The sequence below is a fragment of the Aplidium turbinatum genome, chromosome 16, assembly GCF_918807975.1.
Source record: "Aplidium turbinatum chromosome 16, kaAplTurb1.1, whole genome shotgun sequence".
NCBI classification, from domain to species: domain Eukaryota; kingdom Metazoa; phylum Chordata; class Ascidiacea; order Aplousobranchia; family Polyclinidae; genus Aplidium; species Aplidium turbinatum.
Genome location: NC_137487.1, coordinates 12,295,670 through 12,308,556, shown reverse-complemented (window position 1 = coordinate 12,308,556; position 12,887 = coordinate 12,295,670). Strand labels below are relative to the sequence as shown.

At 38.6% G+C, this 12,887-nt stretch overlaps 1 protein-coding gene across 1 annotated transcript; it reads left to right on the top strand.

The window, feature by feature from the left end:
• The first annotated feature begins 2,911 nt into the window (after positions 1-2,911).
• On the top strand, positions 2,912-10,081 carry LOC145785556 (nudC domain-containing protein 1-like). Its single transcript, XM_082597216.1, has one exon. The coding sequence runs from the start codon at positions 2,954-2,956 to the stop codon at positions 4,793-4,795; it is 1,842 nt and encodes a 613-aa protein (XP_082453342.1). The 5' UTR covers positions 2,912-2,953; the 3' UTR covers positions 4,796-10,081.
• Positions 10,082-12,887: the final 2,806 nt, after the last annotated feature.

Genomic DNA, 12,887 nt, shown 5'->3' with positions numbered 1-12,887 from the left:
GCATTTTTAGGGGCGTTTTTGCTATATCTCAGCTCGTAGACATGATAGAAGGTCATGCTATAGCTCAGTCGATGCAGTATAGGAAAGTTTATATCAAACTTGTGAACAAATGTTCAGTCTAAAATGTTTAGTTTTTGAGTTATTTGAGAAAAACCTGTTTTTTGCATATTTGTGAGAAACATGTTCTTAGCACCTTTTCTTCCTGGGTCAAAACACATGGAAAATCAATGAAATGATGAATTCACATGTTTAGTTAATGTTAAACAAAATCACAAAATACATTTGAGAGCAAGGAACAGCGATGATAAAAATCACAATGTAAGAAACCAACACCGAGATGGATGTAAGTATTGTTTACGCTGATTGGGCATAGAATTTCTGCTGTTCTCAACTACTTGAAGAATATTTTGAAATGAAACTTCTGTCTTAGTAGTGTCTATAAAGTCTTGGCACAGTTTGACACCCCTTTCTGCTGCATCATTAACAACACAAAGATTTGAAACCCGTTTCTTTGCTTCACAGTAGCTGCCGTTCTGGCACCAATCGACAACACCAACACTTAAAAAGGTCGTGTCAATCCTCAAGATTCTGAAGAAGCTCCAAAAATCTTCTCCAACAAAGGAGCTCAAGTCATCTGTTAGTTTTGTAGCAACGGAAGAAAAGGAGGGTTTGCCAAAATCACTTGCTTCTCTTTTCAAAGAATGTTTAGGATCTTCGAAGCTTGTCAGCTTTTGAACAATTTTCTGCTTTGTCCCGTCAGACACACTGCTATCGAAAAGGGTAAGGGGGATAAGTTCTTCACTAAGATATCACATGTGCCCCTTTAGAGCTTTAAGAGCTGCTTTGGCCATACTGGTTTCGATTTATTCATACTCATTGACGTTGATAAGTTCTAGGTGCGTTGCAAGGAGCAGAAGTTGACACAAAAGTGGTTAGCCACCATGGCACATAGGAATATACAACAAGCTGAACAAATTTTTGGATTTTCTTTAGCTGTTGCTTTGAACATATAAAACCTGCAGGAAGATCTCTAGTAATAACTTTAGTGAGAAGAACGATCTTGATGCAGTATAAAATCCTGGCCATCCATCTGGCGTGGTGACAAGCACCCGGATGTAGAAAACCTCCAAAGGTTTCAGCTCCCTCACCAAGATGCAAAAGCACTAGTTTGACTAGCTCCTCATAATCATCCATCACAAATCCCTGTGCTAGGGCTTCATAGCAGATCTTCACAATCATCCCCTTCTTGATCCTAATATCTGCTGGCCATCGCTCTGATGGTAAGATGGACTCGCCTAGTCAAGCCTGAAGACAACATCCAGTTTGGGACACTTCTATCAAAGCTCAAAATAAAAGACATCAGTGAAGTCCTCCAATTAGGCAGACTGAGATGGCTTGGTCTCGTTGAGCGCAGCTCAAGCTGGATCTCACAGGTCAGATGTGTTAACATCGCAGCACAGCGGGGTCAAGGTAGACCAAAACTTTTTTGGGAAGAACTTGTAAAACATGACCTTGTAGCCCTGAACATGAACTCTGTCAACCCAATAAATGAGGTGTGGAGGGGAAGACTTCATTCTCGACAGACAGGCCACACCCTCGACATGAGGATTAATTCATGGCCTGTATAATCAAAATTGGTTGATGATGATGATCTTTAAACTGTGACATAGCATGTAATATAAATTAGCACTTACCACCATAAAAATTGCCTTAACAGTAAACACAATGTTAGTGTTCAGTTTCTATGCTTCTAACAAAACAAAACATGAGGTAACTTAGGTTTAAACTTTGAAGAGTTACATCTTCTGTACTTCTCCAGGTGTTCCTAAGAAGAAAAAAAAGTGAAAATGATAAAATATTCAATTCATATGTAACAATTTTTCACAAATTTTGTGCAAAAAACGGGTTTTTCTCAAATAATTCAAAAACTAAACATTTTAGGCAAATAGTTTCTTCACAAGTCTAATACAAATTTGCTTATTCTGCATCGATTGAGCTATAGAACGACCTTCTATCATGTCTAGGAGCCGAGATATAGCAAAAGCACCCCTAAAAATACATCGCGCACCCCCCAAAAACTTTAGTGGCCACGGGCCACCTCTAAACCTTGACCAATTTTTTTGAAACTTTACAGGAATCTTATACAGGTAAAACCTCACCACCAAAAAAAAGGTAGGCAAATTCTAAAAAGGTCGGAGCGGCTGTCACACCCTAGCATGCACGGTCCAGTCATACTTTCTTGACATGACATACTTTCTTCCGACAACTGCTGACGCTAAATCTAGAGGTGGAGTTAATCCCTCTTAACTCCTATTCAATATCATGGTGATTAATGTTTTACTAGTTTTGCAGACACTTTTGGGAGTAGGGTGTCAAAAACTGCTGATAACTAAAAAAACTATACTACACAAAAATGCAATTTTATTACTAAGCCAAAGAAGAATAATGTTTAGGAAAAGTTATAAAACTTTAGTTAATTTGAGCCAGTAGCTTTTATGTAATTGATGAAAGTTATAGGTATGGACGGAACCTGTCAATCCGAATAGGATTAAAATTCTGGAGGGCTGGGTTTTATTAAAAAAAACAGGTTTTTTACAACTCTGATTAATGCAGAATTATTTACATTCTGTTTGTTTAACTTTATTTTTAGTTTTATTTTGCACTTTTGCAAGATTTAAGAAAGCAGAGAAGGTTGTTTTAAATATCCTGTATTATATATTATAACTTTCTGGTGACTACGAATGCAACAAATTGATTCTCTTTGGTAGAAATACCAACAGGAAAACAATTTTTGCGTAAACCTTTACAGCTAAACAATCAGATAGAAATTTTCTTGAGATAAAATGTTGTTTGGTTATATGTCATTATAAAATAACTAACCTTCATTTGTTTTATGAACATACCAGCAATTTCATTTTTCAATGTAAAATTTAAACTAAGTTCTGGATGTAACATGACGAAAACTGCCAAAATGACTTCCGTTTCTCTTCGACCTGACAGAATGCTCATTGACTCCCAATTCGATTCTTATAAACTGTCTCTGAATTCTTTGCCATCGTACAAAACAAATGTAGTTGATGGTGTATACCAAGTACCAGCTGGAGATGAAGATTTTGGGTATGAAAAAATACGATGTTTGACAATGCACAATCACTTGACACATGATCCTTGGAACAAGAAAGATGTTTATTATGTTGATTCCAATGGATGCATTCGAAGATTTCATATTCCTCTTGAAACTCATATAGAGCCACCAAAAATAGTCTTCAGTCTAGGGTCAGAAATGGCCACAACTAAGAAGAAACTTCCACCAACATTATATTTTCCCTCTTCCACATTATGTGTTGTTTGTGATGGGCTGGGTGGCACTTTTGTTCTTGACACTGGATTGAGAAGTGAATGGCGATTGAATATGTGGACAATTTTATACTTTAATGAAGTGCGTCATAATCTATGTGTCGTTTTGCATGCTGTTCAAAGAACTATTGAAGACAATAATGCAAAAACAGACTGCATAGATGAACTTTTTATGAAATTTGAAGATGTAAAATTAAAGCAAAGTGGAGATAATGGTGAGGTTGTATCTGAAGTTGTTTTGGAGTGGCACAGTTTGAAAAAAACAGCCAATGAAAATGAGTACAGTGTAGGTGAAGTAAAAATATTTCGAGGAAAGTCTGTACCAAACTATGTATACCTGTCAGCTGACTGCTCTGAGCTGCATCTTGTTTCAAGCTCTCCTTTTAAGTATTGTTCACCATCTACAGCTTCAACTGAAATAATTGATGAATTTGATAGTGAAGATAGTGGAAGTGATACATCAGCATCAGACCCACCTGCTTATAAATGGAAACAAACTGCAGAAGATATTACTGTCTTCATCAACTTACCCACTGATGTCACTACCGACTGTGTAGATTACAAATTGAGTGTCAAACACTTTAGCATTGGTATTCATGATAAAAAAAATGAACTATCAAAAACTATTTTATCAGGAGATTTGTATCTTGAAGCTGATCCGGCAGCAAGCACATGGTCTATCATAGACGGCCAGCTGGAAGTCATAATCCAAAAGCGCATTGAAGGGCGAACATGGTTTACAATTGTAGAAGGAGACAACAAAGGAGAAATGATTGTAGATCCAGAAGAAGCTGCTCAAGCCCATGAGAAGTTAGCTCATCTCACTTCAGAAACTTTGGAAACTAATGATCAAGCAGGCAGTGGGACTGTGTTTAATTCTGGCCAATTAGAAGACTGTGACGCTTACTTTGACTCCACTGCCACAGTCATGCGTTTCGATGCTGCCTCTAACAAGTTTACACATGTAGCTGATACTAGCAGTTTAAGGTGGTTATTTAATTTTAACTTTGGTCTTACCGAACCTCCAGTCTTTGTTTTGAGACATGATGTCGATGCAGTAGTATGGCAACCTACAGCATCACAGCAATCAAGAGAAAATAAAGTGCTTTGGAATCATGTTGCCACGTTCAATGCGCTTGGATACGTTCATGCTTCAAAAACAAACCTAAAATTTTGCGCTAGCCCTCCGGACGCATCATATGCAGCGTTTTGTGAATGCCAACGTCGGATTTATCTGTACAGGCAGCCAACCCCGCTGCAGACGTCCTTGCGGAATCGAACATCAGGGGCTGTGATAGGAAAAATAGCTGTTCAACAAGTTGCCACTATTGACGGAAACGATGACATTTTAGGGTTTGCAGTGTCATGCGAATGCATGTACTTGCTTACTGCAAAAGAACTAATTGTTTTCAAAGTATTGGTGGATGATGGAGCATAAACAGACAATGTGATCTAAAAAACGTATTGTTAATAATGATCACAAAGTTGGATTATTTCGGTTGTGTACCATAGCTTTTTTATGTTTTAGTATCGAGATTGTTGTTTAGTCTCACCACCACTGCCTTTTACTGTATTATCATTCATAGCGAGGAGGCAATGCAAATGATCATATTATACTACAGTACTGGGGAGAATACTATGATTTGGACCAACTAAACAAAAGTGTTGATATTTTTTGTTGGGATTGTGTCTTTCCAGATTTTTTACTATTACCACTGATCTATTTATTGGCTGCAGTGTGTCTTTAATGGCATGAATGCAGTGCTGTACTCGTAAAAAAAAGGACAGGGTATACTGTCAGATTTGCCAAAATGATAAATAATACACAACTTTCAAAATACTAATCTTTATTCCACCATAATATGAATTATCAACATCAAAATTGGACGAGAGGTACAAAATTGTTTTTGTACCTCGGTACAGAATTAAGTTCATGGTACACCCGTGTACCATTGGTTCTCAAATGGTTAAGTAGTTAGTTAGTAGTTGTCATGAATCAGTAAGGATAGCATAGGCACTCTCAATGGAAAACCAGAGGGTATACACTATGTATACAGTATACTATAGTTGCTTGAAGCAAGCAGAGGGTATACTGCAGCCGTTTACCCTCGAATACAGCCATAGGCGCCGACTTTTATTTTTGCACGGGGTGGCGGATAGCACAATATGGCAACCTAAAAACTTTCAAACTGCATGTTTTTGTTTGATTTTTGCTAAGCGTGTTTCGTAGATGAAATTGTCTTTTCACACCTGATTTGTAGCTCGATAATTTACAAAGCAACTTTAAAACAAAGCACAGAAGGTATTTCGTGAATTTTATTGTTACGTTGCTGCTCTGACACTTAACATTTGGACAGAACTGACAGAATCTATCGTATGCATCTATCGTATTCTAGCCACGGGAATTCGTTCTCCCATGATTTTTGATAGCTTCTCCCTTCAACAGCGATTATCCTGCTCGTGCTGCCTTTTGGCACGGGCACACTTTCGTTTCGTTCAGGCGTTTGGTCACTTTCATGCTGGCTGAAATCCTGACTAGACGCAACAAAAAATTACTCAATGGAGGGCTGCAACTTTGAACGCTTTTTCGGTGGCATCTTTAAGCTGAATAAAACTGGAATGTCGGAAAAAACTTTTACTGGACGACTTTTCGTAATTTTTTCTGTGATGTAACAAGCAACTCCTATGTCAGACCAATAAATTCCCGCCTCAGACTTTTATAGGACGACTTTTCGTAATTTTTTCTATGATGTAACAAGCAACTCCTATGTCAGACCAATAAATTCCCGCCTCACAGTTTGTCACGCATTGACACGTAATATTACTGCATGAAGTATATCACAGTACAGTACACTCCAACTGAAATCGGAAAATAATGCAAAATCTTGAGTAATTGAAAAAGGTTGCTTTTATTATTGGGAATTGGCAGGGGGTGTAGCTTTCCCCGAATAGAATCATGTAAACGTGTAAATTTGCAGAACGTTAAAACTGCTACTTTACTAAGTGCACTTTTTAAATAAAACTGAAAAAGTTTCAAAAATTGCATTTTTTTAATGAAACTTGAAAATAGATATTCATTTAGGGGGTGGAGCTATCAATCATCGAGATAATTTTATTTCCAAGTATTTTATAGCTGTCATAATTTATAGCGATATGATGAGCAGTTTAAAATTTTTCAAAAAAGATTTTTGAGGGAGGCAATGGAAAAATCGTATTTATTCATTAATAAATCCCATTGTAAACCTAACAAATGTAACATGACTTATGACAAGTAACAAATAAAACGATCGCAACAACAACAAGGAAAAAACTCGTAGTCACGTGTTGCGTAATCTTCACGTAGCTTGCTTGATGTTACGCGAGTATCATGCTTGTGACAAAACCAATCATTTTCTTCGCAATACTGTATTGGTTCACCTCTTGCTTTACGTTGACTTGAAGCGAAAACCAATGACCAAAAAAAGATTTAAACGTCCGTTCAAATTACATTTATTTGCAGTAAGTAATGTAACCTAAACGGGGTGGCTGCCACAGCCGTTACGGGGTGGCGTGGCCACCCCGTAACCCCGTAAGTCGGCGCCAGTGAATACAGCACTGCATGAATGATATTGAATCTAATGCGGTAACTTGTTTGTGGTGGAAGGGATATCATAATTATCCATTTATCCCACACTCTGAAGCTCGTTTAAGTGCCTTGATATTAGAGATGTACCGATACCAATATTGTGGCCGATCCCGATACCGATATCACTTTTTTAGGCCGATACCGATACTGATACCGATATTTTGGCCGATACTTTGGTGTTACAAAAAGATGCAATTTTGGTATTTGCAAGGTATTATATCAAATGCTAAGTTTTACCTTATTTGCATAAAACTATTAAAAAAAGCTTTCAATTGGTATAATTTATTAAAGATTCAAGAATCCAATCTCAACCGCATTTTTGTGTCATAATAGTAGGTTTTAGTAATGAAAGGCCACCATAATTGAGGACTAGGGTATAAGGGAAGAAACATTACATCATAATTGGGGTTTCTGAAAAATTAAATAAAGTGTTTGCGCAAACTCTCCAAATAGGCTATCATAATTGATAATAAGATGTAAAATGTAAACCAAGTGATTTGTGTAGTCGTACAAAAACTATTCGACAAGTAATATGCAACCTAAGGGCGCTTGTCGTTTGGTTGAAAAGCTTTTGCCAGGCCAAGACCACCCAGGCAGCAAAAATGCACAATCCCGCATCGCCCCCACGCTGCTAAACGTCCAAAAAAACTATGCAACCCGGCTGCCCCCAGCAAGCCGGCTCCACCAGTCCGCGACCCAGCTTCCACCCCTCGCTGCAACATACCCACCAAGCCCAAACAATTCCACGGCAGAACTAGCAGGCCCAACACGAAAGCAATGGGACCACGAATCCTCACCAAACCAATCAAAACGGTCCTGCCGCGCCCAAGACGACAACCCCACCGCGAAGAAAGGAGCGCCCCTCCCGGCCACCAGCACAGCGAGCAGCTGCGACCCGCCAACCACAACGGTGCAGCTTCCACACTAGCCATTTCAATTCTTGTCGATGTCAATTCTTGCTACAAAACGGCTGCCGAGAAACATATAGTTGATTGGATGGTCTAAATGGCTAGCGTGGAAGCCACACCGCTATGGCCAGCGAATTGCAACAGCCCGCCAAACCAGTGAGTGCCCAGCACCGCGCCGACAGCCGAGAAGAACGCTCCCCCCACAACGAGGCCGCCATCCCAGGTGCAACAAGACCACTTATTGACCAGCCCAGCAAGGACTCGCAGTCTCACCGCTCCCACCCACTCCGCCACGACATTGCCCAAGCTTGGCGAGTCCACCATAACTAAATGCGGAAACCAAATCACAAACCGACAGAACCAGCCCACCAAAAAGAACCAAGTTACACGGGTCCCCCAAACGTCCAGCAACGCAAAAACGATGCAAAATTATACACATTTTCGCCACCTGGGCAGTCCTGGCCTGGTTTTATCCTCTGTTGAGAGTAAAAAAGAAACACAAATGATAAATATTGGAGAAATTGAGTCTCCTTCACAACTTAAGAATCGAACAACGCAAAACTTCTGAAACAAAACGTTTTGTTTGAGTGAAAGAATCACTGTAAGCAAACAATGCCAAAAGGTGTGCGCATGAAGTCATAGGAGTGTGAGGTATCAAAAATTTGAACAGGTTTTTATTTTTCTACATCAATGTGACGTTAGTTACTACTTTAAAAAGTCTATATCTTTGCTTCTGCAGAAAATTCGCAGCAAACGCCTTTTTATTACATGTTTAGTATCGGCCAAATTTTGCCGATACCGATGCCGATACTCAAAAAATGGCCGATATCACCGTTACCGATATATCGGTACATCTCTACTTGATATTATAAGGAATGGCCCGTTTCTGAAAATCGATTCGGAGACGACCGGTTCGGTGATTTCTTGAAAATCCAGCGACAGCTTCTGTTTATTTAGAAAATTTGTAAGGGTCATTTAGGTACCGATAGCTGTTTTTTGTGTTTACCTTTTCATGCCCATGCAAACGAAACGGTTAGTAATCTAGGATGATTATACTATAAATCTGTAATAAATTCAAATAATTTAGTAGTCGGAAAAGGTGTTTAAATTTAATATGAAATTTAGTCCACACTTTGCTGGGCCACCCTGTACACAATAGAGGAGTTTATTATTAAACTCATCGATATGTGATCTGCTGAAACCAGGTGCCCTTGTAAGATATTTTTGGCAGTCAGAAAATTTTCTTGATGCCGTTTTAAAAAGCGGCAAAACCTTGCCTTACCAACAGGTTGTTTCCATGTTAAGTCTGGTTTTTATGTGGCTTGCTTCAGCAATTTGGAAAGCCAATCTTCTATCACTTAAGAAGTTAAGCCACAAAAACAAAATTTGTGTTGTAAAATATGCTAAAAAAATGTTCGTTTGTAGGCTAGCAGGAAAAAGATCGCACGTTGATCTACAAATTAATACAGTGGATGCTTTTCGCCTCTAACAGCAATTTGTTTGTTGATTTCCAGGCCTGTGAAGGCCTAAAGTCTCTTTTGGCGCATTGAAAAAGCCCATTAGACTGTTTGAAGATATTTGTTCTCTTAACCATATTGTCTTGTTACCAATTTTTATGTTATCAGATGTCAACCAAAAGATTTGCCATTTTTAAAGTTATTATGGTATGCAAAATATGATTTTTACCTCTACAAAAAGTAGAGTATTCTACAAATACATTCCATAATACACGTGAGGTTTTGTAAACAAAAGATATCTAATGCTCATAAGTTCACATCGTAATAAAGTTTTAGTAATTTGACAGGCAGGTGTCTATATTACTAACAGAGGTGGGCAGTAGCGCCCTACTTTTTTGGTAAAAGCAGCGGTAGCGCCGTTACATTTTTGTTGGAGTAGCGCCGCTACTTTCCAATTTAAAGTGAAAAAACTGACTCGTTTGTGGAGATTTTTCATCGAAACAATGCATGAAAAAATCAAAGCAGAAATCATTTGATTATTGCGGAAACATCAAGTCGCGCTGATACCGACAAGAGTGACACCAACACTTGGGGATGGGCGTTTTTGAATCGTTGAAGATTCGATTCTAGAATAGTTTTTATTCTATAATAGTTTAGAATATATTGTGAAAGAAAATGATTTCAACGCCAAATAAAGTCGAAGTATTGTTTGAAGCACAAATTATGCCTATTAAAACGTGAAATGAATGCTGTGCTGTGTCCATGACCTTCCAAACCTTTTCGTGTTGACGTTGTCTTAATTTGATGGTGGCGAACTTAGCAGTGGAGACTCACGCAATGCAGTTGCTGTCACAGTAGCCTAACTCTGCAAATAATAGAGTGGCATCCACTGGCAAGATTTTACTTTGGTTTTATTCATATTAAACCAGGGGTCACCAACCTTTTTTGCATGCGGGCCGCCAGTTGGTGACCCCTGTTTTAAACAGTTATTCTAACGAAGCGAAACCAACCAACAGACAACGGATTTCATGTTAATTTACTGTCTGCAAGCGTTGAAACAATATAAAAATGACAGTTTTTTGCTATTTAGGGTGTCACCTAAGAAAAATACAGATTAATTTTGGGAAGTGTTGGTGAACCCAACGATTATATCGCACCAATGACTACCGCACTGTTGGATTAACCGTTATCGTGCCGGTACCAATGACTGCAGCAGCGGTGTTGACCAGACAGACCAACCTACTATACGTTACGTCACGGTAATTATATATTGACTTCAATAAATTGAATTAGCAGTAGTATATTAATTAGTAAAGAGCGTATGTTGGTTATTGTTACTTGCGGTTCTTTCGAAAGTTCTGTTTTTAAAAGCCAACTATTTCCAAACAAAGTCCTGAACCCCACTTTGCACTTCACCAGGGAGGCAGCACAATTGAACAAGTGTCTTCTTTTAACTATTTTGGTTCTCTCTTGACAGCGGAAGCACGATGTAAGAAAGAGATAAACTTACGAAGAATAATAGGCCGAGCTAAAGACGCTTTTAATAGACTACGATCTATTCTATTGGATCGCAAGCTCTCTATTCCTTTGAAGGTGCGACTTCTCAAAGTGTTAGTGTGGTCTGTTCTCCAGTAGGCAATGGTTATGAAACATGGAACTTCAACACAGAAACTAGGCGTAACATCGAAGCAGTTGAAATGTGGTTTTACAGAAGAGTGCTCAGGATTTCATATACTGATTACATCACAAATGCAGAAGTTTTAAACCAAGTACATCAAAATAAGGAACTATTGAACAACATAACTCAAAGGCAACTCAAATTTCTTTCACATCATCAGAAAAAAAGAATTTGAAAATCTTTGTCTAAGCGGTCGCTTTCTCGGGAGACGTGCTCGTGGCAGACAACGAACAACATTTGTATCTAATTTTCAACAAAATACATCAATCAGCCAACCAAGAACACTTTGGGACACTGCACGACAAAGGGAAAATTGGAAAAATTTACGAACTGAGCATCTAGTTCATCAAAGGCCGCATCGGCTATGATACTGTTGATGATGAAAAGCCAACGTAGTTTTCATCTGAAGCCTCTTCAAACAAATATTTTTACGTTTGCAGTCATGACGTTTCATTGCGCCCCAAATCAAAAATTTCTGGTTCGTCTGCCAGGCAGGCAAACTGTTTACATGCGATGACGGATACGAGATAGGTGGCGGTCTGGATTTGATGGCAATTTCAACAGAAATGAAACCGAAATTAAGTGGTTGCGGGTAATGTAAAACATGTAAGACATGTCCACCCCACTCCTATTTAGGGTCAATTTTGTAATTCGTCGAGATCCGATGAGAAAACTTGGGGGGCGTATGCAGGGGGTTAGGGGGTCTAGTGACTGCGTCATAAATTAATTTCAACTTCTTACGTATAAATTACTTTTGCAGCATTGACATACGAAGAAATGAAGAATCTTCAATTGTTATCGCTCTGTTGTATTGATTGATTGTAGTCTAATTTTACCATTTTGAGGTGATGGCTTTTATCACAGCTGAGACACAAGCTTTATAAGACCTAATAGGCAAAGGTTTTGATGGGGCCACCAACATTTCAGGCAAGGATGAAAGTGTACAGCAACACCTAGTTGCAGCGAGTGCCAAAAACTGTCGGTATATTTTCATTGTTTTGCACACCGATTAAATCTTGTGCTTGGGCGCAGTGTTAAAAACGTAGCGACAGTCAAAACAATTTTTAAAACAATTGGTAACATCTACCACTTTATGGACTGTTCTCCCAAGAGAGATTTTTTGTATGAAGAGCATTTGAAAAAGGAGGGAATCACGTCTGAAAAAATTGCATTGCACTCGTTATCTGATAGGCTACTACAGTAGATGGTCTGCACGTTCAGATTATCTGGATGGGGTTTTAATGTAGCCTCTATCCAGCACTGCTGTCAATGCTCCAACAAATGTCAAACGAAGGTAATGATGTAGCTACTGGTTTGTTGTTCCGCATCAAGCAATCTGAATTTGTTACTGCTAGTCTTATTCCTCATAAATGCTTTTCGTTAAGTAAACAGGCTTCAGATTATTTAAAAAGTGAAGAAATGGATCTCACCACTGGGGTTATTGCTATCAACGACTTGACAAGAGCATTTGACTCACTGCGTTCAGAGGAAGATATTAACAAATTGGTTTTCAACTCATCGCTGTTTGCGGATAGAAATCAAATTACCAGTGAAACCACCACGCCGGCTAAGCGATGCCGCTACCCACCAAGCCATTTCCGAGATGGTAAGATATTATATTGATAGGTTGCAACAGTCTTTTTTGGAGTGAATCTGAATCCATTACAGAAAAGTTAAGAGGAGATTTTTCTTCATCCTTTGACAGAATGCTAAATGAACTTAAAAAACGTTACTCGGATCAAGCATGTGAATTAATGTCAAATGCAACTGCATTTTATTTCACGCACATTTCTCCATCAGATTTGCCTAAAGTTGAATATTTAGTCAAATTTTATAATTTCGACGAAAATCAGGTTGGGCAG

Coding starts and splice junctions, on each gene's coding strand:
- LOC145785556 (XM_082597216.1), top strand. CDS start 2,954: ATGACGAAAACTGCCAAAATGACTTCCGTTTCTCTTCGACCTGACAGA.